Source organism: Melanostigma gelatinosum (assembly GCF_949748355.1).
Source record: "Melanostigma gelatinosum genome assembly, chromosome: 7".
NCBI classification, from domain to species: Eukaryota; Metazoa; Chordata; class Actinopteri; order Perciformes; family Zoarcidae; genus Melanostigma; species Melanostigma gelatinosum.
The window spans coordinates 13,895,647-13,923,261 of NC_136640.1; the positions used below are offsets into that span (position 1 = coordinate 13,895,647).

A 27,615-nucleotide genomic window follows, 5' to 3' on the forward strand; every position below is an offset into this window, starting at 1 on the left:
TGCACACGCATTCACCCACACTTAATCTGTTCTCTTCCAAAAAGGCAAGGAAACTGCATCTTGTCTATTTACAGCTTAAAATCCAGCCAAAAATATCCATGTCTCATGTTTTTCTGTCCAAAACAACATTTTAGGACACAGATGGCACAGGCCCCATGGTCTAACATGATTAGAGCTGGAAGGAGGAGGATGAACTCAAACCGGTGTGCTTTAGAGCGCACATATACCGCCGGCTGAGCTCAATATGAGCAAAGCAAAACGGTCTACCCCCTTTTTGCTTTCGTCAAAAGAATCTGATGAATTATCTCGTGTTGTTTTTTGAGACAAATGTGACAAAACGACCCTTGAAAATAAAATAAATGTCGGTTAAAGGGACAAAGAGCATTTGAGATGACGCCCCAGATTGACGAGAACATAAAAACACTGATTCATCATGAAGTCGTGGTACGCTTGAACCCTGCATTGTTTCTCAGGACAGTATTTCTGCGACAGAGCTGCATAGAAAAAAACACAAATTGTAAGTGACAGAGTAAACCATTTTCCTCTGTCTCTTATCTTCTCGTCTCTCCTCTTTATACTTCAGCTCGTACATTAAACATGAAACATTTTGTGATCAGCCTGTTCTGGTTTGCAGAGGAGCTCCATGCTGTTTTTAGGGCCGACATCAGCTTCAGTGTGACTGCTGTGGTCGGATTGAGGCTGAACAATAACATGCTAAAAAAAGGCACGGAGGATAAATGTTCTTTTAGGGGAAATTAAATTTAAGGCCTTGTCGCTGACTGCTGCAGCTTTTGACCAAAAGTGGTCATTGGATTATTTTCCCCTTGCTGGCTGTCTTTCCTCGTGCTTCTTCTCTCTGTGGAGTTCAGTGATCTAACCTGTGAGCGCTGCTACAGCTGGACCACACACACACGGTGAAGAGACGAGAAGAAATAAATGGTGAATAGGAGATGTATGTTTGTGCATCTGACAGAAAAAGGAGAAAACGAGTGGGAGAGCATCTATGGTTGGAGCAAGAAGAGACGGTTCAGATTCGCCCATGTAGGCGACGAGCTGTTTTATCACTGCATGTCCATGGGCAACAATTTGGTCTGTTTTCATTCTCACGCCCTCTTTTGAAGTGTGTGAAATGGTTGCCAGACAGCAGCCTTCAGAAGCAACTTCCTCGCTTTAGCGAATCAAGATTTATTTATTTATGTATTTGTTAGCCAGGGGAGCATTGGATACAGCAGAGGGATGCTGTGTGGCCCAAGGCAACACCAGGAACACTGGCTGCCTCAGCTGGCTAATTAGTGAGGTGTCAGCCGCTTCCATTTCTCCACACACACACACACACACACACACACACACACACACTCTGCTCATCCAAAGCATAGACAGTCATTAAAGAAATGTCAGACTTGTGTCAACATCTATCGAGCATCCAAGACTGCAGCATCAACAGGTCTTTGACACTGTTTACAAAGCCTGTAATGGACAGAAATGTAGTTTTCACATGAGTGTGCCAACTAATTATAGATTCAACATAAACATCAAGAGAAGAGGTGGTGGATCCAAATGCAATTAGGTCTGCAGCTAACTCATTTTTTCCTGTTGATTGATCTGATTATTCCCTCAAGTAATCAATTTGTTGTTTTGTCCATACAATGGTGAAAAAGCTCAACGTGACACCTTCAAAATGCTCGTTGTTTTTTGCTTTCTTCTTTGTTACGCCATCGTCTCACACAGAGTTATTGTAAATGCAGCCTATAAATGGAGCTTTCGCAAGCTAGGAGTCTCAGCACCTGATGTAATCACTGTATACTTAGTACTGACTGGCAAAGCAATCACACCCTGTGAAAATGATGTGGGTATGGGATATACAAAGTCACCCTCAATGCGTCTTTAATGACAGACCTTTTGTGTGGTTTTAGATTTCGTGAGATGTTTTTTTAGAAACACGCTCATATGATTTCTTGCCAATAAATGGATTAGCAGATTGGTATCAATCTCATGTCTGTGCATCCATTACGGAGCTGGAGCTGCGTGCACTGATTAAACAAATATGGTATAACAATTGGTCTGTGTTTTTTCACTTTTGAAAGGCAGGCTAGCTGTTTGCCCTGCTTCGAGTCGTTGGCCTAAAGTAAGATAATCTCCAGCTGGCTCTAGCTGAGTACTTAGCATGCAAACACGAGAGTGCTATCGAGCTTCTCGTCTCTCTCTCTTCAAGACAGCGAATGCATGTACCGCTCAACATTTCCATCTGCACCGAACCGCGTCAATCTGCGTTTGCAACGCGGTGATTTTAATCCTGTGATTCCAGGATGTGAGTCGAGGATGTTGGGAGGATAGAAAGTTAAGGAAGCCATTCAGTTTATTGCCAGATACATCTTCAGTCAATGCTAAATACCATGTGGAAATATATCTTTCTCTATGTCGCCACACACCACTCGCACACAACAACCAAATTCAATTTTAACGTGTTCAAAAAAAATCGGTGTTTAATGTGAGCACGGCCATCGGCGGTGTCGTATTGGATGATGGCTCAGAGACGGGATTTATCTGTTAAATGGAGGTTGATTTTTAGGTGGACACATGGGAATAAGCTGCATGAAAGCGATAACCCTGGGCTCTCCATCCATACAACAGCAACATGCACCATTTCTTTCCCCACACTGGCATATAGAGAGTCAACCGCACGCTGCTCCTCCTGCCTCGCTGTCAGGCTGTGGCTTCAGACGCTGCAAAATGACCTTAACTGTTACTGTAGTACAGAGAAGACGTTCACAACAAGGCTGTTTAACTTGAGTGCGGGGGTTTGCTTCTCTCTGTCTGCTTTGCCGTCCTATTAGCTTTTGTTCTGTTTTATTTTTCTATCACGGCTCACTCTGTGATGTAGTTTCGATCTGTGTTGTTTGTTTGTGAGTGGGTTGTGATAGATGTATCGTTTCTCGCTGTGTAGGAGGCGGTTGTAGACTGCAGAGTAAAGTAGGAGAAAAAACGCTGGAACCACAAAGACGATGACCATTTTTTGGTGGGATCCTCTCTGTCTTTATTCAGCTCTTAGCTTGTCCTTTGTCCACCTTTGCTTTATTTGAAGGCTGAATGGCGTTTCATTTTCAACCTCACTGTTCATTTCTTGAAATGAACAGTAGACGAGACTTTTGAGAGCAGTTGAAGCAGTGGTGCAGCATCGTTCACCTTCTTAGCCACTCCACAATGGAGGACATGTTCTAGTCAGAGAGGCTGTTGTTTGGATTTTAGATATTTTAATGTGTTTCTGTGCATGTTTACTCCAGGAGCATCGGGGTGTGTCACGTAGTTTATATACTAAGCAGTTTGAATTCCTCCAGAGTTCGCTCTCACTGGAGTGATGAAAGAGAGAGCCGGCATGTGACTAATTGCACTGTTTGCATTACAGGATTAGAGAGCAAACGAAGGGAGGGAGTCCGTGAAGACCAAGGACAGCGGTGTGTGGGAGTGCATGCATATTTATGTTTGCTCTGCTTCTCCTTCATGGATGTTGAGGACTCACACGGAGATGAGAGGAGCAGTTTGGTGTTGTCTGGTCTTCCAGGGAGAGACGACTTCACTGTGAGAGGCTGAAACGCCAAAGGCTTATCAGGACCAGGCACCTGCGTCACACTGTTTCACATCACCTCGTCAATCAGTGCCCTGAGCAAGTTTATAAAATAGACTTATCAGGCACTCATTTTGAAGTAAGCTAAATAAATTACATTTTTAGAATTGTTAAAGTGACTATAATCAACATGTTTGTATGGACAATGGATCACATGACTACTTGTATGTGAAAGGACGTTTTGCTCGTGATGAACCAACAGAATATCACCTGAATGTACAGTTTCCTGCACCAACTGCTGGTGAACCTATGGAGCATTTAGCACCTAAAGAGACCGATATTTCCCTCAGGTGCTGGTGGAGACCAAAACCGAGCTAAAAGGAGGGTGAATATAGGACATAAGTTCATCAGGTGGTCACAAGGATTTACTCCAGATGAATGCTAATGTTGCCTCATATGCTGGATGTGGCAACTGTTTGCAAACAAGTTAGATATATCAACTTAAAAGGTGATAGTATGTCATGCTGTGTTTACAGCAAGTTTCTGCTGCCACCATGTGGCCTATAAATCGGTTCGTACACCGAAAATCCCTCTCGTAATGTGGTTTCAGCTGCCAGCTCATTCCCTTCTATAAACCATGACATGTACATGACAGGTGGATTGGCTCTGCAGAATGGTGCAATAGGGCTTCAGTCATACACTCAAGTGTCCTTGAGTGGGACTGAATTCCTGCACTTTGACTGTACGGGGCAAAAAAATGAGGAATTCATCTAATTAGGGATCAGCAAAGTTGCTCATCACTACTGTTATCCTTGTGTGCCCTCCTCTCTCACTTGTGGCGAAAGCTGATGCTCAACATTTCAGCCCTTCCTTGATGTCAAGTGAAGCAGAAAGTGGAAAGCACACAGGAGTTCGTGTTCTGCTGGAAAATACTCGTGTAGCAAAGAAGAGACCACAGAGCTTGAGGACTCTGCTGTAAAGTCTTCTGACCTTTTGGGTAATTTGTCCCCGGTGGTGAGGTTTGTTTTCCTGTCGAGGAGCGACTGAGGAGTTCAGTCCCTGAGTGAAACACGGCAAATAAATAAATGGACCTGTTGCTGTCAAGCAACCTAAGTGGTTGGCCCTGGAGTTAACGTCGGTAATCTCTTCTTTTCCACAGTCGTCCTTTTCCGGGAAGTAAATGTCATTCAGAAATCGACTCATTTGAATGATGTTTTGTGTCTTCGTCTGAAAACTCTTTCTCCTCTCTTGAAATAAGAGCATTTAGGAGGTTTAAGGCAATCTTTAAGATTTCAGCCCTGGTTCAATCCTAGGCTCAATCACCATTGTGTTACCTCCTTTGGCGATCGTGACTTAACAGACATTTATTTAAGTGAATATCTTTCAGGTTGCCACTTTAAGAATAACACGCCCTCCCGGTTTGAGAGGCGTTTGTGACAGGATTGTGTAGCACCAGACAAGAGTGCCTTCTTCAACCTCAGTGTGCCGTCCTTCCCTTCTGGCAGCGACTGCTCAATAATTTAACACCCGCTCTGTCAAACACATCTGCTAAACCCGCCCCCCCCCCCCCGACTAAATATACACGCACCTCTAAGCAGAAGGAAGACACAAGGTCATCGTTCACACACATGTCACATGTCGCTGTGTATGTGGAGTTTTCTGGGAGGAGGTCTTGTGTGGAAAGTTGTTTACAAAATTTGAGCTTCATGGTGTTTAGCTTCTCTTTTTTTCCCCCTGCACTTCAACCACTCCTCTCCCAGTGGGGCTTGAAAGAGCTGACATGGTGCCGAAATGTGGGTTTGGTAATGGAGCTGTTGTTTTGTGGTTGCCAAATCCCCCCACTGTCACCCCACATCACCCTGACTTCACATTTCACTTATTCCCTACCCCCCCGCTCCCTCCATGTCCTCTTCTCTCTTTGGGGGTTGGCAGTGACTGAATGGGCCATGTCAACCTGCTGCCCCCCCCCCCCCGCATTCTAGCATCTCCCCAGACCCCACTGTGTCCACTTGCCTCGGCTGCTTGCCACAATCAGTCGCCCCATGTGATGTGTTCCCGATTAAGCTGCCAAACATGCTGGTTGTGTTGGAGGTGTACGTTTAAAATCCAATTCTAGACGTTACAAAGCTCCAAGTCTGTCTCTGAATGCACAATGCTCGCCTATGCAGCACTGCATTTGTCCAAAGCAGTGCTATTACAGTTGTACAGTCTTATGTGTGTTTTTGGTCTGTAGCTGATTAGCAGTCTCTAAATCCAAATCACATGGCTGGAATTGACTGGGCTGCATGGTCCAATCTACACTTTGATTTGAAACAGGGACATTCTTCATGTAGAAGGCAGTTGTGTAAAATGCTGAAATGAAAGAATGCACGTGTTCTTCATTTGAGGATCACCTATCATTCTGATCTGACCATAGGAGCCGAAGTCTGTATGCCAGCGCCGGCGCCACAATTGTTTGTTTGTCTGTGCGTGATTGGGAAAATAGATGAGTCAGTTGGAGTTTACCCGCTCGCTGTCTTGGCAGTGAAGGACGGCGGGAGAAGAATGTTGGCTGAGAAAAGGTAGCGAGTCACAGCTGTTCAGAGTTTGCGACATTGGTGCGACTGTGTGCGCAAAGAGACCGGGCCGGGATCGTTGTCATGATCACAGTTGTGGCTCTTCCTCACATCCCGCTGGCCAGATGGGCCTGTGTGTAGAGCAGGTGCATCCTGGGAAACGGAAACAAGCCCCCTGGTTGTGTCCGTTTGTCTCTTATCACCCCATTTGATACATTTTAAATTAAGTTCTCTCGGATATTTTTACGATAGTTTTTCCTGTCGTGACTTACTCTGACTGTACGATTCTACTCTCACCTGGTAAATGGTATATTGCATTAATATACAGCGCCTCGCTGGTCCTTGGACCACTCAAAGCGCTTTTCACAACATTCACACATTCAAACAGGCTCACCAGGATGTAATGTAATCATTCACAGTACACTCGCACACCAATGGCAGAGGCTTCAGGAGCATGTTGGGGTTCAGTGTCTTGCCCAAGGACGCTTTGACAAGTGGACTTGAGTAGTCTGGGATTGAACAGCAGATCTTCCGATTAGTGGATGAAGCGTTAAACGTTTGCATTCTGGAGCTGATCTGCCACACACATGTTGCTGCACACTTCCAGACATCGATCCATCCAGACAGGAGGAATGCAGCCAATATGAGATATTTGCACGTGGTTTCTATTCACTGTGAGCTACAAATCTTAAAATACACTGCTGAAGCAACCCTGAGCCAGGTTGTCTTTAATTCACACTGTAACGAAGGCTCACGGGATAAGAGAGCATCAGACTCCACAGCATGTCGTTAATTTGTGCTTGTGATTAAAATTGGGAGGTAGAGGGATCTTATGTGCACACAGATGTGTGTGTGTGTGTGTGTGTGTGTGTGTGTTCTGCATGCATTCTTAGGCAGAGTACGTGTGATTGTTTGTGTACCAGGGTATTGCTGGATCATTTTCCATGTACCGCTGATTATGGCCCTTTGCGATTTATGACCTTGAGAGCGCTTTCATCCTGTTGTTTTCCTCTGTGGTTCCCCCTTTTTTTTCCAGGGCACTTATTAAGAAGGGTAGTGTCGGGGCAGTCTAACACTGGTGAGGCGTTCTGCTGAACCATCTGGTGCGCAAGGGTTAGCTAAAGTTCTTGGTTCTAAGGAGAAAACGGAAGCGGTTGGAGAGAAAATAAAAAATACAAAACGGGGATAGAGAAGCAGACTGAGAGTAATTTGCAAACAGATTGCAGATGAAGCTCACATGTTCATCAGGGTAACTGCAATAAATACACTTAATCTTCTACACTTAATCTTACAAATTTTAAATTGATTCCAATCTGGATGTATCCAACCTTTTGTTTGTAATCCTGATCCATGTCAACAGTGGCTAAAGGCCACAACTAGCAGGCTGAGTGTAAACCCCGCTCTCTTCGCCTATTACTGACTGGGACGTGGCTATCTGCTGGCTGCCAAACGCTTAATGTGTGAGGCCTCCGGAGGTATCGTTGGCCTCATTCAGAAAATCTGAAATGGGTTGTTCGCATGCTCTGACCCCAGTGATATAACTGCTCTCACACACATTGGCACTAGGCATTTGCCGATATGACATTTCTTTGTTCAGTAATCTTAAAATGATCATTGTGCTGTATCTCAATTCATACCAGTATAGTTAATGCTAACATGGCATTCAAATATACAGTACATATATGGCTGAGAAGATGAATCACAATACATTACAATTTGTAACCACACTGTAAACTTTGTAAACTTTTTGACAAAATGACCCTTGCAACACCAGTTTTATTTAGTTGTAGAGCCTCAGAAGTTGATGTCCTTTGCAATGAAGTAAGTCAAACAGCATTGTGTCTGACACCAAGGCTGCAGCTAACAATCACCTGCTAAGAATATAAGACGGGTACCTCACCTGTCTTATATTCTTAGCAGGCAATTCTTAGGGGCAGTGGTGCTTTTTGAAATATTATACAGATACAATTTATTTAGTAAATACAGTTTATATTTAAAATAAGTACAGACCGTAACAGTACATAGATCAGATGCAAATAAAGAAAAAAAGATGATATATGAGCCCGTCGGCTGCCCCTGATCTTTAAATATCAGCATTGGCCTTTGGAAAACCCATATTGGTCACCACTACTAAAGATGGTTGGAATTACATTGGAATAATGTGTTGATGTGATAACGTTGAGCTGCCACAGACATTCATTCGGACAACAGATCCTGTGTGTTGGTAAGCGGGTCTCATTATAGGAGCTTTGCAGCACGTGTGTCTGTGTGCTGAGGGTCACAGGCTGGTGATGGTTCGGGATGGATGGAAGTTTAGAGGCGGACGAGCAGGGTTGGTATTTGATTAGTGTGGTGCAGAGGAAGCTTACGGTGATTGGAGCTAATGCTAACAGCTCAAGGCTCTTAGGACGTCTGCGCTCTTCCTGAGAGCGTCTCTAAGCCGAGGCTAAAAGGAGAAGAGACAGCAGGGCAGATTAGATTTACACTAATCCCACTGGGGAGATTGGGACGATACGTTTTCTCCATGGATTCACTTTATTATTTCCCCCCATCCCACTCCCACTTGTCTGTATTTATTTCCCCAATGAAACCCTCTTTCCCTTTTCAATAGTTCTAGATTTCCCCCTTCCTTCTAGTGCATCCGTTTACACATCCACTACCTGTATGCATTTGTGATCCTGAGAGCGAGAAGTCTGTATGTTTTCCTCTTCCCGAGTTGGTTTAATAAGCTTATCCAGCAGCTATTCTTACGGCTGCTGAGAGGAGAGCTGCTTCATTGAGGGGGAGAAGAGAGGAAAACGATGGCATGGATGATAAGTGCCCTCATTCGGGTCAGGAGAGAAAAGGGTATAGAGGGTGGTGGGGAGACCAAGAGGGGAGGAGAAGGTTTGACAAAGCAGTCTGCGAATAATGGAAGAAAGAGCTTAAAGCTGTTGTTGGGAGGTGGAGAAAAGGCAGCGAAGAAGAAGTAATTTCTTTCAGAGGAGATGGGGATAAAAACAGATGCTGAAAGGCAACGCTTCGCCAATGGCCTCAAGATTTTCCAGGCTTGCAGCACAACTCGTGTTAGACAGACATAACTGTACAATACGCTATTAGTTTGTGTTTGAAGTCCCACAGGATCTTTTTTTTCTCCATTTCTCTTTTGATCATAAGTCTGTCAGACTAAAGACCACGGCACCATGGGGCAGTTCCTCCTCCCCCGAAAAAGCATGACATACTTTTCCACTTCTTTCTTCTTTTTTTCATCTTCTCTCTCACACTTGCTCTCTGTCTCTGTTGACCTTTTCTCTACAGTATTGTGTCTGTTTTCTCTCTGTCTCTCTCTCTCATCTCCTACCTCTTCATCCACCACCCTTCCCTTTGCCTTACTTACTTATCGCTCCTCTCCTTTCTCTCCTGATCGCTTTTGTCCTCAGATATCAAAATCTGTCACTCTGTGTAGGTCAATGTTGTCAAGGGACAGCAATTGGAGATGTGTGAGGAACAGTGAAGGACACACATCTGATTGGACTATTGAACTACACAGGTTTTTTAGGTTGTGATCTGCATCACGTACTGCTCCTGGTGGGGTAAAATGTTAACAGTAGGCCTACTGTCAGAATTTAGCTTTACAGATGTACAGGTTTTTTGCCAGAGGTTGATTTGACTGTTGTGCCTTTTTATAGAATAAGACGTCTTTTCAGTTTACCCCATTTATTTTCTTCACGTCGTCTTTGACCTTTTGCTCTATTACCTTATATATCTCTCTCATCCTCGCTATATCCATTCTCCCCCCTTCTCCTTTTCTCCCTCTGTCTCCCCCACCCTCCTCACCCCTACCCGCAGAGTCACCGTATCTCTCTGCAGTCTGTCTGACTTATTTATCACTGCTCTGAAATATTAAAGAGCCTGCTGCCTGCAGTCCTGAGGGGAGTCCACGGCTTTTACTTACAACAGACATGCACGTGCAAACACACACACACACACACACACACACACACACACACGCGCGCACAACCTAACTCATGATGTTCTTCTGAAGTTGGCAAATGTTCTGCAGCAGTACACCGTTCACAAACTACTTGTCATCTCCTGGTTCTTACGGACTGATCACAGAGTCTGCTCCTTTGGGGCCTTGTAGATGCCTGTATACGGTCAGGAACACTGTTGACATGTCAGTTCCGTGACACCCGTTAACATTAGTTTGTCTCGCAAAAGACAGAAGTCCTGAAACAATTAGAAAATTGTCAGGAAATTGGTTGGCAGCTATGTTGGTAATTGTTTCAATAAATCTTTCAAGCATAAAGGCCAAAATGTCTCTGGGTCGAGCTTCTCATGTGTGAGGATTTGCTGCTTCTCTCTGTTGTATATCATTGTAAACAGACTATCTTTGTGCTACGGACTGTTGGTCTGACAAAGCAAGAGACTGGAAAACGTCACTGTGGGAAACTGTCGCAGACATTTATTTTTTTACTATTTTCTGCCATTTTAGAGCCCAAAGGAATAATCAATTAATTGAGAAAACATTTCGCAGCATCGATTATGAAACTAGTCTTGACTGAGCTACTAGCAGCACAGCAGCTACTTTAGCTGCTCGATGGTGGCTGAAGACTTCATTGATGTGATGGTGAAAAAATCTTTAGCTTCTCGGTCAATAATAATTATGTCATTCCATAAGAAGTTGCGCCTCAATAGCTGTTTTCACCTCTTGTTGCAGATCTCTTGGTTGATTTTAGAACACTATAGTATTGGTAAGATGTAATAGTCTTGAAAGAGTACTTAGCAGGCAGTCCCTTGGGGGGGCAGTGGTGTCTATGGCTGGAAATAGTGAGCAGGCCAAAGTGGAGTGGGTCTGCTGCTCCATGATGGTGCTGCACCTGCTGTGGAAACTGGGCTGCCTTGGAGACCTGTGGCCTTGGAGCCTGCTGGCTCTGCCTCGGTGCCCGCAGCCCTTCCTCGCAGTCGCCACAACAAATGTACAAGCTGTCAAGGGCTCGCGAAACCAAAAGTGAAACAAAAATTATTGGAAGCATTTTTAATCCAAAGTAATTCCCGACGTGGGCACGCTTATTCAGCATATAAGCGTCTATTCAATTCATTAGCTGGACCATACTGAAAGCAGAGTTGTTGGACGCGTTCCACGTAAAGCTTATGAACGTGGCCAGCCCAGATGCCCACGGTGTAGTTCTGAGATGTAATGGGCAGCGTTTGGGATTGTTTTGGAAAGTGGGCACTGGGTTTGGTCTTTGGCTACACATCCTGTCTTCATTATGTTGTATGGGAACTTTGCTGTGCCGAAGACTTGAACCACGACGGATCAGCGTGTGTCATCACTGCCTCATCGTCTGTCTTTAAGCTGTTTACCACTTAGATCACTTTGACCTGAGGGAGTACGTGAGCTATAACTACGGGAAAGTGAACATCAGTGGGTCAACGAGCCAATGAGAATTGTGTTTGTGCTTCCAGACAGTAACTGATTTGGGTCCAGTCAGTGCCTTGTAGATAGAAGACTAGTGTTGGAAGACACACCGATCAGATATTTATTTTTCAGACATCCGTTACACTCAGCCAGTGTGGGAAGGAACAAGCCTGTTAAACAAACTGATATTATGCAGGATCTACCTCTGTCGCTGTCCTTGTATCTGGCATGACTCACATGCTGAAAGTTTTTAGTTTAGTGCGACTCATATATCCAGTCCTATTGTTCCTGTATTCATAGTTTCATCATGCAAAGCCTTGTCCCCATACGCACTCTGCCATCCACCTCGTATCCAGAGTCCATTGAATCTAATCAATGTTGTGATTGATGAAGGTCCCACAAAGTGCTGCATACACACACACACACACACACACACACACACACACACACACACACACACACACACACACTCTCTCTCTCTCACACAAAAGCCTGTATTTTTGTCAGCAAGCTTTAGGAGAACAGCGGCAGTTGATGGAGTAGACGAGTATTGATTTTTATCAATGTCTGTATATGTTTATCAGCTAGTGCAGTTTGGTTTTGCTCTATGACACACACACCAAACAGGCTTTGCATTGATCGCTGTGTATTTTGCTCTCTCTGATGAATGGAAACGCAGAGTGGTTGAGATGCTCGGAGGCCGGTGTTTGGACCAGTAAAGGAAAGACAGCAGTGCGTATCACTGAATCCTCAGGAGGACACAGGTTAGGATTAGTATTGGCTAACCTTGCGATGAACGCCGGGTGTGTTTACCCACACTAATCAAACCGAGAGAAGCGGCAGGCAGTTTGTAATTAATGTGATAAATGCAACATCTGCCTCCAGAGTGACTGCAATAGAAAGTGGGTGAGGTTAGGAAAAAGGAGGCAGATATAAATGGAAGCACCGGAATAAGCAATTCAGGAAGTAAGCTGGTGTAGGAGGTAACGTAAAGGTTTTAGATGGCGGTAGTAATCCAGATGACACCAGCAGAGTGCAGCGCTATTAAAATGAAAAGCCATCAATCTATTTACACTTGCATCCCCTGCAAAACAAATCAGCAGAAATCCAGGCGTCGCACTGTTCCTTATTTATGGGTGCCCTAATTATGGGCCTGCCGCTGCTCAATGCGCTGTATGTGTATATGGAAATTAGGTGCATTCGCATGTGAAATATGGTGTACTTACTTTGCACCATATGCCCACCGTTGGGTTATTGTTCACGTGTGCAATGTTGCTTAATTGAAAGAGTTCTTGTGCCAATGAAGCCAGCTGTATGGAGATGAGAGCGGTCGTGAATGGGTGGACACAGGAAGGGATGAATGGAGTCCAGGAAGCTGTCGACTCGGGGTGGTGGAAGCGGCCCTTGGCAGAGTGTGCTGCAATGTGCCCCGTGGTGGCGAGAGACTTCCAGAATGTCAACGACGGCGACGACGCAATCTGCATTTCAATAATCATCAGGGGTCTGTGTTGATAACAGGGACGTTGCATTTAGAGCTGAAATGATGAGTCGATCATTCTATTCGTCGCCATACAGATAATGATTTGGTTACTTTTTCGGATAAGCAATTCATTGTTTGTCTGTGCTGTGATATACATCAAACCAGACGGACCATATTGCATCTTTTCCGGCTGTCTGCTGGTCAATATTGAAGGCATGGCCATCTTGTTGGACTGGTCAATGAACTGTGTTGATGTTCAGTGTGGGCACCCATTGATCGAACCGTAGAGTCGGTGTGAGCGCAGATTTGGCGCTTCAGAAAGGATGATTCAAATGTAAAGTGAGAAGTCAAGAATCATACAGCATGAATGAAATACTGGTTTCTGCCCAGCTTTATGCCACAGTTATACGTTGTATGCCGACTCGGATTGGTCAAAGCGTTCACCTCTGGCGGGAAGACGTGATCGCGGGGAGAGGAGGAGCTGGAGGAACAGTGGGCTTCTGTGTGTTTACTCCAATTTGTAGCCTTCCTTCTTTCCTATCTCTCCGTTTCTCTTTTGCACATGGTGAAGGTATTGTGGTGGGATAAAACACACGATCACAACAGAGGTGGTAATCTGTAAACGGAAAACTTGGTTAGCTTTCCTCTCAAAGTGCAGCTTTGGTATTAACACTGGAAATTCTCTTATCTCACTTCCGCTCGTTTTAATCTTGAGTTTCCTCTGTCCTCTGTAGATCTAACTGGAAATGCAAGCTTTGTACTCCATCTCTATTTATTTCACTTTCATTTCCTTGCCATGCCTTTCATTGCCTTTTCTGTCTTGATAAGAGCAGGATGTGTCAAGTGGGGAGGAGGAGAGAAAGGTAGAGTTTTAAGTTCAGAATGGGCTTTATGAAGGCCACTTGCATAAAAGCCCATTCTGAACTTAAAACCCCCTCAATTAAAGCTGAGGAATGTGAGGCAGAAAAGAACAAGGACAAGGTTTCACTGAGGCCGAGTGATACGATATCACCATGTGCATTGTGCTGGCAGTGAAGCGGATATGAATGTAAAATGGTATTTCAGATCAGAGGAGCTGTACGAGTGCACGGCTCCATGCAAGTGTGTGTGTGGGAGAGAGAGAGAGAGAGAGACGAAGCATGGGAGCAATGAGCCGTAAAGACGTAGGAGAGAGTCTGTGAGCGAAGATGACGAATGCACAACGACCGGGGTCTCTCCACCACCAGCACCTTAATAGCTTCTCACCCACAAAAGATGTGGGAGATTCGTACTCTCATGCTGAATGAAGTTGACAACATCAGTGTCCTCAACTGAAAGTGCAATAATGGTGAGTCTTTGTGGAGAAATGTAGCTTCTGAATTATTTACTGAGTTCTTTATCAGATTGGATTCGAGCTAATTTCGTCTTTAGTGGCTGAAGAAGGGCATCTAAGGTGTGTGTGTGTGTGTGTGTGTGTGTGTGTGTGTGTGTGTGTGTGTGTGTGTGTGTGTGTGTGTGTGTGTGTGTGTGTGTGTGTGTGTGTGTGTGTGTGTGTGTGTGTGTGTGTGTGTGTGTGTGTGTGTGTGCGCGCACATTCACAGGTTTCAGCCTCCTCGGTGAGGCTGCTCAAACATGAAAAGGCGTTCAGACAGATGTGATGAATCTACCAGGAGATCCGCTGCACCAATTACTCAACCAGGAACTGATTGATAAGCGGCTTCAATCACAGCAGGAAAGAGACCGAGATGCACTTCTTCTCGTGTGTGAACGTGCATGGAATGACAGACAGACACTGACATGGTCCATTAGCTTATGGTGAAACACGCTGCTGTTGCAGCTCTCAACAGTTCAGTGGTGACATAATGTGCATGTGCATGTGGAAGGTTGGTGTTGTTTAGGAACGCATCACCTGTGTGTGTGTTTGTGTGTACACGCGTGTGTGTGTGTGAGAAGAGAGGGGGCTGGTGAAGCTTGCCACTCTGACTAGTGAATGAATATTCATGGTGTTGATATATCATGTCTGCCAGAGAACGCATGCATTCAGATCGCAGGAATACAAATAAGAACACTTGCCAAGTGTGTGTGTGTGGGCGCAGAGGGAGATCATAGGCCCCTGAGTGCATGAGCAATTGGGAGGGTGCAAGATTGGTGTGTGTGTGTCAGAAAGAGGCGTAGCTGACATTTACTCAGCTCTTCTCCTCTAGGCTTTTTGTGCCCCACATTCAAAAGAGGGAGAGGAACGCCCTCTTGCTTTATGAAACTTTTGCCTGCTATCCTCACAACTCCGTGTCCGTCATTCTGTCACAGCCTACTGTTTGTTTGGAGCACATGGATGAAGTAAGCTGTGTGACACTACAGTGAAATAGGAGACGAAAGACTGTGAAACATCACTGTTAAGAATTTAAAAAAACGACCAATCGCACAAGAGTAGAAGACAGCATTTTAACTCTGCATGTAAAGAGTATTGCTGCTGATTGGTATAATATAAATAAACTCCCCCAGGTTTTCCTTTTCTGCAAGACAAAAGGAAGACTGATGACAAGTAATTGTCAGCAGTACACTCCACACACACATACATTGTGCAGGGGTGTGTGTATAAACAGACCAGAGGTAGATGTTTGGGGTCTGAAGGATAAGTGGAATTCTAATAGATGCCAAAGGACGAGCCTATGGAGACACCAAGCATCTACATTTGATTTGCGTATTAATCCCTTTCTCTTCTCTGACTTGTAGCTCTAGATCAGCACTTCCGAGTATTCGACTCAAACCCTATTGTTATGTACAAATGTGTTTCAGATACTTACAATTGGAGATAAACCGTCTTTATTGGTGGAACTGGGCTCTGGTTGTGGCTGCGCAGCCTCCACCAGTCACACAGGGAGCTACAGCAGCGTTTTACTCTGACGCTCCATACACATAACGAGGTCCCCTTTCGCTGCAAATATTTGTGTGCATTTGATTAACTCCTGATCCAAACAACTGTTAAACACCCCATGAAATAGCTTGCATACTTTGAGACTGACAAGGGGAGTTATTCTTTCTTGCGATAGGGTTAGAAAAAAATCCATTTATTATCTCTGGAATATATCACGCAACACGATGAGCTCTTTGTCCACGATACAAGACAAGAAATCATTCAACTGTTACTTTAAAGTACTTTGTAATTTGGCGTTCTCTCTTCCAAATAATCGAGCCACTTAACCGTACGCCCACTGTGTGCCACGTACGACTGTGGCTAAGTGAAGAGCCGGGCCGTCCTTCAATCAGAGGATCGGCGGTTCGATCCCCGGCTCCACTAGTCGCATGTCGATGTGTCCTTGAGTAAGACACTTGAGTAAGACAAAACAATTGCTCTGCTGTGCCTACGGTATGAATGTGATAGAATCTGAATTGTAAGTCACTTTGGATGAAAGCGTCTGCTAAATGACTGTAATGTAACTTAACTGTCCATTCATTATATGAAATGGCAGACTTTGGGATAGTAATCCTGGACAACGCATTGTAAATAAACAGAATATATTCCAACAATGTAATCCATGAAATCACACTTCAGGATGTTATTTTATCAATGATTAACTTCAGAGTGACAAAAAAACGTTTTGTTAAAAACCTGCAAAATTAGCCGACAGAAGTAAACCGCGCCATGAACTCCAGCTGATGGCCGTGAGAAACCTTTCACTTCTCTCCGACAAAAAACAAAGACTATCCTCATTATATCGGCCATCAAAAATACAATCGGTCGACCTCTCCTTTAAATACTGCTGGCTCTGTCCTCAGCACAAGGACAACTGTGAGCTGAGGGACATCTGAGAAGTGCTTCACCAAACCCTCCGAGTCCTGAACACAAGCAGTCATCATTCTAGCCTCACGTCTGTTCATTTATCAAAACTGCAACTGTGCAGAAATTTAGTCTGCCTCCTGTCATCATTCTATAAGCATCGAACTTTACTGTTCTTCAGCTAAGGTTTGCTATTTCTCAGACCTTATCAATTTACTGTCTACTTGTCAGTGTGAGTCCATGTAGATCATTTCTACAGATTGCCACCAGTGTTGTTTTGTAGGTTCATCTGTTGAGGATTTCTTTCAACTCATCAATTAATCCACAATTTTACAGAGTTCAAATGTTTTTTGTAGTAGCAGTCCAAAACCTGAAGGTATATAGAATTACATAAACCGGAAAAAAGCAGCAAATCCTCATATTTGAGCTGTAACTAGACATTTTTTAGATTATGGTTCATGATTTTCTGTAAATATGATTTTAAAAAAAAAGGTTTTCAAATAGGACTAGTCAATAACATCGAGGACATTATGGAGATTATTGTCATGATACTCTTTTGAGTTCTTGTGCTTTTAAATTCCTAATCAAAATGACTTTACTTGATTCATCGTTTCAGCTCCACACTGATGAATAAACTAATGTCACATGACAGAATCAGAACAATGTCCTGATTCTGTTTTACGAATAAGACGGGTAGAGCTACACATCATTCTTGGTATACAAAGCCTTGGCTTGCACTTAACAATCAATAATGCATTTCACCTCCCTGAAAACAAAGGCTCATCTGTGCAGGAAATGTTGACCCTTCAACTCTGTGACATTGCTCCATTTGTTTCTGCGGACCTCCCCCCCCCCCCCCCCCCCCCTTCTATAGCTAATATGACCAGAGTCTGTCGTTTCCTAAGGGAGATCTGGAAGAGGAGACTCGTGGGAAGTCTTCTTTGCTCTGTAATTTAGTAGGAATGTGTAATATTTATTCAGAGTTCTCATTTGTTTTCTTACAGCCGTAGTAAAGCCGTAGGTATGTGAGTTGTTGGTAGCTCTTGGTAATAATAGACTACTGCTGAGATCACAACGCAGAAACACCACTCAACACTCTCACAGTAACGTCATGTTCCAGCATGTATGACTCCTAATCATGGCTGAAGTGTTGCTTGAAATGGAGCTCAACAAATGAGCTATCAGTTGGGAATAAAGTGACACGATCAATGAATGTCTGTGTGTCACTCAAGGCTCCTTCTGGGACTCGTGCTCAGCAAAGAAAAAAATAATGGAATTAGTTGAAAAAGCATGAAAGTGAAGCACTGTGTGTGTGTGTGTGTGTGTGTGTGTGTGTGTGTGTGTGTGTGTGTGTGTGTGTGTGTGTGTGTGTGTGTGTGTGTGTGTGTGTGTGTGTGTGTGTGTGTGTGTGTGTGTGTGTGTGTGTGTGTGTGTGTGTGGGTGTTTTAATCAGTCCCACACTTCCAAGAAACTTGGAAGCTGATCTGAGTATAAAGCAATTCTCTATTCACATTCTTTTTCTCTCATCTTTCTCATCTGGGTGCACATCTAACATGATTTTATCACCTCTGCTCTCTTCCTCTCACCTCATTTCATCTTTTTTTCATAAATCACTCACCCCCCCCATCACTGTGGTGTTTATGGCCCGTGCTGATTCATGCCACACACACACACAAGACTACATCCCCTGCAGCACTGCTACTCAGACGTATGCCGATTATCACTCAAGAAATTACGGGGCTATAGTGTTTAATGACGAGCACTACAGTCATTTCATGGCTGCCACATTTACACTGCGGCAGCTCTGTTTGAGTGGAAGTGAAGATGGTTGTCTGAGCGTTGTTCGCTGCCATGCTGGGGCTGTGTGAGCGTCGGCGGGAGCGTCTCTATATTTTCCATGATTTTATTTTTTTTTGCTGCTTCCAGATGAATACAAAGTTACATCGTTCGTTCACCACTGCAACTCTTATTAACGACACACTGAACACATCGCAGCCGAGCAGACAGCACAGCAGTGGAGGGTTGTATGGACAGTAGAGAGCTGGCAGATAATGAGGCAAGAAAGACAAGAAAGGTCCTCGGGGCTGGACACCAGCCTGGTTAAAGGTCAAAGAGGGCCCATGCATGATGGTAGATATTAAAGAAACAGGCCAACATTTTGTGACATATACAACACTTTTATAAAGAGTCGGCATCAATGTTATCTCCGCGTGTCCAGGACAGACTTTAGTTCAGGGTGTGCTTATCGTAGCACAAAGACAGGAAGTCTGTGGAAATGCTCATCACAAATGTGTGTATTAAAATAATTATTATCAGCCTATATAATGTTCTATTACTCAGATATCTATATCGGTATCATCAACAAATATCCAGTATTGGTCAGGCTGTAATACGAGCAGCTCAAATCCCTGCATGCTGCAGCGGTAATATGAATCATGTTCTGGCACCACCGAGCCTCGGAAATGGTGCTGAGCCTCCTCTCTATACTGACGGCTTTGGGTCTGTTCACTGCCTGAATGCGAATCAACTCTGTGATAGTTCCCATTCACTTTATGCGTAAAGAGGGTGTGTGTGTGTGTGTGTGTGTGTGTGAGAGAGTTTAGGGAGTTGCTAGACGGTCACCTTTGCTGTAAAATCCGCTTTATTGGCAACTGAAGGATCCAACAAGTCTGTTGTCTTTGTGTGTTAACTCAAGTTTTAGGGGACTTTGAATGAGACGTCTGCTGAGGTGGGACACTTTGGCTTATCATCCCAGTCTTACACCTCTCGTTCTTTCACAGTCAGAGAGAGAGAAAGGAGCCAGTATGTCATGTCATCGCTCTCTCTCGCTCTTGCTCTCCCTCCCTCTCTCCTCCCTCCCTCTGAAGCCACTGAAGCATTTCCTGCCACTTTTATTGCTCTGCTTTTCGCTTCTGAAATCCTGGTTCACTTTACCGAAGTCATTTATGTCCTCTTTACGCTGTCAGCCACGCAGCACCGTGTTGGCCATTACACATACCCTCTGAGACATGACCGGTATTTGAATATGAAGGTTGCTCTCAGAGGGGTTTATTTTTGAAAGTTTCTATGGCGACGTGTGCTTGTGTGTGTTGGCATCTAAAGGAGACGTGAGGTTCCCAGTACCACCAGCGTCGCTCCATCCCTCAGCCCATCTGTGCTCAGAATGTTTGTTGTGGTTTTAGGAGAGATTTAAGAGCTGGGAAAGTGAAAAAGTTTTGGGATGCCTGGGTAAAATATGTGTTTGGGCGCAAAGGGGGTGTTCACAAGGCCACACAAACACTTCCAATCTGGCTCCAGGCTCACGCTGCACAGGAAGCAAAATGTTGAGTCGCAGTACTCAGTTTTCATAAAAACAAGTGGGAAAAAAAATCTATTTTTCAGTGTTGCTTCTTTGAGGAAATGGGTCAATATTTTAACTGGTGAGGGGACTCCGCTGCCAACTTTGATTTAAAAAATATAAATATTTCCTTATTGCTTCATTGACAGGTGAAAATACACATTTTTGGCCTTTTTAAAAACATTGATATAAATGTTGGTTGGCTCAACATGTAATGCGCTTATAGACAACACAACAAAACAGATTAAAAGAAAAAAAAAAGTGTTTATTTTAAAATAAGATCTCAAAACTTTATAATTAGCAAAAGAACAAATTAATAATAATTTGACGAAGGAAAATCTTAACTGAAGTTTAAGATAAATACACAGCACATAAGTCAGCATAAAAACTAATGAAAGCCAACAGGTCACCACAAGGTCTATTTAGTAGCTGTTCTGGAGCTTTGAATGAAATGATCTTCCTCAGCAGCTGGAGTTTGCTCAGTCATCACAGAATTGTAAATGCACTTAAACTACTTTTGTGTTGAAGCTGAGCTCCAAAAACGGCTATTAAATGGACCTTGAGGTGAAGTTGTTTTGTTGTTTCCAACGTCAAGAATTAATTTTAGTTGAGTGTGATGAGTGTGTTCAAGTGTACTAGACCCAAGTGTTGTTAGCCTGCTTCACATTCCTCTTTAAGTACAAATGAGACGGCTTCTATTTATGAAATGGTGACAACGTTGTACCAACACACACACACACACACACACACAGTCCCACTCACAACCTGTACTTGGCATGGCCTTGGCACATACAAAGCTCAGGTGTGACATAATTAAATTAGGGCTCCGTGCTCATGCTCTCCACGGCCCCGTGGACAGACTGAGCTCTGCAATGTCGTCCTGAGGAGAGACATGCTACACCTCTGCAGTTAGCACAAGTGTATCTAGAGCAGCAGCCCTTTTTGCCCTGTTTAGGTATCAATATACTCCATTTGTTTCCTCATTTATTGAAGGTCAAGACAAATGATATCCCTCCTGTCCGTAGCATTGAGCACATAGAGGTTTATAGTCGTTGCATACTGGGAGTAGACTATTGCGAATGTAGTCTCCTCAGAGATCAGCCCTGTGATTATAATTTAAAAGTTGTGGAAATCAGAACAACAAAGGGAAATCTTTTGAAATGATCTTCCTCCAGACTCCCTCTTCTATTATCTAGTATCCACTGCTTTCTCTGTATTTCACAGCTTTGATGTTTTTTTTGTCACTTCTATCTTAAACCCAGGGAGACCGACTCTCTTTCTCTCTTTAATGATGTGCTTGAGTGATGCTAATAAATAGTTGTCACTCTCCTCCTCGGTCTCTCCCCGCTCTGTTCCGCTGTTTCTTCTTCTTCTCTCCATCTGCCTGCTTGATCTGTCAGAGAGACCGCAGAAAGAGATTTCTCTACTTCGGTGATGAAACTCCCTCAGGGTGATTCTAAAGGAACGCTCGAATGACGTCCCTCACTTCTGCCGGCCTGGCGATGTGATTGATGGGAGTGTTTAAAAGGCCTGACTATATTTCTGTTGGGCCGTCCATCCAAGTGGCTCACAGCGAGCAGGCAGGAGGGAGTGTTTGGGGCAGATGATAGAAAGGGTGAAAGTCTGGAGGTGGCCTTGTTGAGATAGGAAGGTGTGTGCGTTTGAGTGTGGTTCTTTTTTTGTACTTACTGTATGTGCATACAGGCCTTTGTGGCCGCGTGTGCGGTGCATGTGAAGTGTGGTGTGAAGGAGAGCCCAATGTGACACTCTGAGCTCTCCTGTGTTGGGACTGGGACTCACAATAGTAACTTCAACTGCAAAAACATTGGCATTACTCAACATTATTGTGTTATTTTCTTGAATTTCATTCAGTAAAATACTACTGCATCTGGTGAAGATTGTGGAGCATTTAGAAGCTGATTGACTTACAATCGTCAGATGTCCAGTTATTCATCTTGCGACGTGGCTTAAAGTGAAACAAAAATCCCACCATTCCTCCTCCACTCCTTCCTGCATTCCTCCATTGTGCTCCGATGCCAACCCCTAATCTCATCACCCATTTTGTTTCCAACCATATTACTATGCTTGATCCTTGCCATCTTGTCTTCATCCCCCTATCCCACAGTCTTCATCCCCATCCACCCCTTCTAACCCTCACTCATCCGCCCTTCCCTCTTCTCATCCTCTAAGCCGGTGCAGAGTCTGCAGCCAGGTGTTTGGTGCGTCGATGGGGTTAGCCGGCGGGTTAGATTGTCCGATAATCGAGACTTAGCCTCCGCTTCCCATTCTGTCAAGGCTGTCTCTGCAAGCTGTGACACACATGCAGTCACAAAGATTGATCGCAGTCAAATGGTTTCGAGGAATGTAGCTGGGACCCCGGTGCCTTGTGAAGGACTGACAGGCAGACAATTAAACGGCTCGGTAATTGGCACCGCAATAATCCAAGCAGACAAAAGTCTTCTTGTTCTATTTATGACCTTCGAGCTTCGACCTTTTAAGTCTCCCGCTTTTTGCATGGTAACCGCGGGATGAAGGTATGTCAACTGCGATTGTTTTCCAGACAAGAGAGAGGAGTGTGTCAGGAAGATCCATGGTGATTTTTGGACTGAACATCACCACGGAGGCAGAGAGAAGAGACTTTGGGAAATGGAAAATTGGAAGCATTTGGGTTTCATTGGAGGAGATAGGGGGGGGGGATGTGTGACGGAGCTTGCAGATGAAAAGCTTCAATAACACTGAAAAGAAGCAGAGCATGCAGGGTTATCGAAAGTAATGAGAGAGAGAGAGAGCGAGAGAGAGAGAGCGAGAGAGAGAGAGAGAGAGAGAGAGAGTCTCTGTGTCATGACCTCAATCATATTAAGCGGCAGGAGATTTAAAACATTTTCTCGACAGGCTCGTTCTCTTTTCTTAATCCACTGCTTTTTAATAACTGCGGGTGAGTTAGACTTTACAAACCAGGTATGAAATATGAGCAGTATAAATGCTGCGGATCAGTGGCATGTCAGCAGAATATTATCTGACATTTGTACTTGGAACTTTTTTTTTTTTAACTTTGTGACCTTAGACTGTCTTGTGTTCCCTGTTTGGCTCTGAGCCAGCACAGGGAGGCATTATTTGCTCTGAAATGCCGGTGGGGATGTGTGAGAAAAGATTCAGTCGGTGTTATCTGTAGAGTACAATGGATAGAGGTGAGGATACAGTTTCTCTGGCTCAGCTCTATATCCCACAGCGGGGTGTAAAAGTGTGAGCGTGTGTGCATTTCAGCGGCGTGCATTTTTTTCTTTCTTCATCTCTGTTTATCTCTGATTCATCTGCTTTGGCAAGCAAGAAGGGACAATCAGGTTACTGCCGCTGTAACCTGATGTGTATGCCACTTGCCAAATATACTGCGAGTGTATTAAATGTATACGCTTGTTATTTTTGATTCTGTATCAATGATGTTATAATGTCATTTTAACGGTCTCTCTCTCTGAACAATCACTCCTTTTGAACCTGATTATTGTCTGTCAGGTTTTCATTACACCTCTGCCGGCCATAAATGGTGTGCTGGTCAACAGAACTTTCACTGGTTTCAGTCTTTAGGTAACACGTCTGATAGGGTTTTTCACCAAACAGATTTTTATCTGCAGCCCGATAACTCTTCTTCTGTCTCCCCCTGCTCTCAGGCTGCTGCTGACTTTGCCAAAGCCCACCTGCCCGAGGCGCTCCGCCAGCAGCTACTGACCTACGAACGGGAGCGAGATCGAGACAGAGAAAAAGACAAGGAGAAAGATGAAAAGAAGGAGAGGGGCGGCCTCTCCTATCCTTCCATCCTGGAGCAGCAGATCCTGACTTTGGACAGAGAAATGCTGGACAAGCTCTCTGCCACCTACAATGAAGCAGGTGTGTGTGTGTGTGTTTGTTTGTTTGTTTGTTAAACACCGCAACAGCTTATATCTCCCCCAAACTGTAAAAAGGACATACACATAACTATGACATACTCCGATGTCTCCATGCAAAAATGTGTTTAAGTTCTTGCATGTATGACAATTTGGGTGTATTTTTCCTGCAGCGGGTTTGTTTGTCTAGATGCTACACTGGTTCATCAATTAGCAGTGACCTACATGTGTGCATGCAGTACATCAGCTTGAATGTTTAGCCACAATAGAGGGCAGAGGCCACATAGAGATGGATTTTAACCACAAGCGATGCTCGTTACTGGGGGACACAATAATAAAAGCAGCAGTTAGTGCAGATCGATGTTCTTAAATGTGCCCTATAAAGCTGCAGCCAAGCTATTATTTTCTGCTCCACTGTTTCACTTGACTATTGTTGAATAGTGACTGTCAGCACCCCCCAGGCTGTGCTTATTCAGCTGTTTAAATACAAGCTGATCTTCACAAGGCTTGTAGTAATTATCTCTGGAGGGAGGCAGAGAGGGAGGGGTGATGCTAGGGAGGGAGAGAGATGGATGGAAAGCGGTAGAAGAGGGGTCAGAGGGAAGGAGGACATTTTGCTGGTAAGAGCTATACAGTAGAGCGGGACGAGAGGCCTGTGCAGGAGGCAACATGAAGACGGGAAAGGGACGAACGGAAAGGGGGATGAGAACATGGATACAAAAGGTGATGGAAAAAGTCTGATCTGAATTAACCAAAACAAACCTTTGTGGCAGAGAAGAAGTCCCAGAGCAAAATCATGCAATTTAGAGGCTTTTAGGCTTCATTCATCAACATATTTGTTGATTCCATAACGGCTTTGTTTTTAAGATTACGACCATAGACTGTATTTGAGAATCGATTATGAAAAAGATAAAAACACGTTTATATACCTGTCATGTAAACATCACAGTCATTAACAGTAAGGTAGTTGCAACAGATTAATGAGGAGCATGTGCTTTCTCATCCACATCTGTTAATTTAACATCTATCCTAAAGGGAGGTCAATTTCTTTATTCTACGGCAGAAACAGTCTTGGCTTATTGAACATGCAGGGGAGAGAGTTGAAATGAGAGAAGCTGAGTAAGCGCTGGACAAATGGAGACGCAGTGAAGAGGTTTTGGTGTTACGCAGTAACTAATGACAGAGATATATGGCATTGTCACTCCTGGATTTAGCTTCAAAGGTTTGCCGTTATACTCACTAAAGTTAATTGCTTAGATTCTTTGAGCACAGCGACGCAACTAAAATCAGTGAACAATGCAACCAGACAACCTGCACAGACAGCGTGGTGTGGTGAGAGGGGCCTTTGGTATGAAAGGGCCTCACATCCTCGAGAGAACGATGGGTCATATGATACACTAATTGTTAAAGTGAAGATTTAGACCTGGGGCCTCCAGTCTGGAGGCAACCGTGGATTATTACCGAACAGCAAAGGTCATATGCTGCAGATGCATTACCCTTTCTCTTGTACTCACCTGCTCTCAACTTCTTCATACTCTTTGTGATCGCTGTAAATCTCCCCTCCTGATCCCTCTGTCTACTTCTGTGCTAAAGCTACTTGGCCTGTTGCATCCAGGCTCCAAAGATCTGTCCATATCTGGAGGGAGGCAGAGAGGGAGACATCATACAACATCTGAAGTCATCCTCCTGCTGCTTGGATATTCTACCAACACACTTTTTCAAAAATATTTCAAACTGCATGACCACTGATCTTTTACAAATTGTAAACACATCCCTTCTCTCAGGTGTCTTCCCACAAGCCCTAAAAACTGCAGTTATTAAACCGCTCCTAAAGAAAGCTAGTTTAGACTCCGCAACGATGAAAAATTATAGGCCAATATTAAACCTCCCATTTTTGAGTAAAATAATTGAAAAGCGGTTTTCCAACAGCTGACCAACTTCTTGGCCGTAAATAACTGCTTTGATGTTTTCCAGTCAGGCTTTCGACAGCACCACAACACTGAAACTGCTCTTGTTAAGGTTTTCAACGACATCCACTTAAACATAGACAATGGCAGAAGTTCAGTCTTAGTGTTACTAGATCTCAGTGCTGCATTCGACACGGTCGACCATGCCATACTCCTAGAAAGACTAAAAATCTGGGTGGGACTCTTTGTGTCTGTAGCTGATTACACATCAGAGCTGACTAAAATGACATGTGGTGTTCCCCAAGGTTCAATACTGGGGCCTCCTCTGTTCAACATCTACATGCTTCCACTAGCTCAGATTATGGAAAACAACAAAGTTTGTTATCATAATTATGCAGACGACACACAAATCTACATAACTATGTCACCAGGGGACTATAATCCCATACAAGGGCTGGGTAACTGCATTGAACAAATTAACAACTGGATGTGCCTGAATTTTCTTCAATTAAACAAAGATAAAACAGAAGTAATTGTTTTCTGTACCAAGGACGAACAATTGAAAATCACCGCTCAGCTTCAGTCACTGATGTTAAAACCCACAAACCAAGCCAGAAATCCAGGTGTAGTTATGGGTTCAGATCTCAACCTGAACAACCATATCAAGACAATTACAAAATCAGCCTACTATCACCTGAAGAATATATCAAGGATTAGAGGACTTATGTCTCAACAGGATTTGGAAAAACTTGTCCACGCATTTATCTTCAGCAGACTGGACTACTGTAACGGTGTGTTTACAGGTCTCTGTAAAAAATCCATCAGAAAGCTGCAGCTCATTCAGAACGCTGCAGCTCGAGTCCTCACTAAGACCAGGAGGGTGGATCACATCACTCCAGTTCTGAGGTCTTTGCACTGGCTTCCTGTCCAACAAAGAATTTACTTTAAAATCCTGCTGTTGGTTTACAAAGCACTGAATGGTTTAGGGACAAAATACATCTCTGATCTGCTGCTACCTTATGAACCATCCCGACCCCTCAGGCCGTCTGTGACCGGTCTACTTTCTGTTCCCAGAGTCAGAACTAAACATGGAGAAGCAGCGTTCAGTTTTTCTGCTCCACATATCTGGAACAAAGTCCCAGAAAGCTGCAGGTCTGCTGAGACCCTCAGCTCATTTAAATCAAGATTGAAGACCTTTCTGTTTGCTGCTGCCTTTAATTGAACCACGTTCAATTGATATATTAATCAATTTCCTGCATTTCTGCATTTTACTACTGCATTTTATTTCTTACACTGTTTTTTAATTGTTTTTGAAATCTCCTTTTCTTTTGCCTTGTGTTTTGATGCTTTTAATGGTTTTATGTGAAGCACTTTGAATTACCTTGTTGTTGAAATGTGCTATACAAATAAACTTGCCTTGCCTTCCCATATCGACTATATTTCTATCAATGCCTGACACTGAGCTGATAGAAACATTTACAGTCGATTAAAATGCTCCTGCGTTGTTAAATCTCGGCATTTGAAAGGAAGGGATTGAATTTGCTGCAGTATTTGTCTTTCTTGTCAGCGGCTCAAGGGGGGGGTAGGATCTGCTGATCAGGTAATTGTTGTGCATTCTTGTCCCTGTATCTGATTCAACAATCGCATCATTTAGGGTGCACAGCTCCCCGCTTTCTGTCTGCAATCGGGGCCTAAATTAAGCTGGCAGGGGAGGAAGAGAGAGGGACAACAGAGAGAC

At 44.0% G+C, this 27,615-nt stretch overlaps 1 protein-coding gene across 1 annotated transcript in view; it reads left to right on the top strand.

Annotated features, from left to right (window-relative positions):
- ppm1lb (protein phosphatase, Mg2+/Mn2+ dependent, 1Lb) overlaps window positions 1–27,615 on the top strand; it is a 37,845-nt gene that overhangs the window by 1,664 nt on the left and 8,566 nt on the right. The window contains exon 2 of the mRNA XM_079272246.1: window positions 23,758–23,974. Coding sequence (XP_079128372.1) covers window positions 23,758–23,974 — 217 coding nt within the window. The remainder of the gene's footprint in view (window positions 1–23,757; window positions 23,975–27,615) is intronic.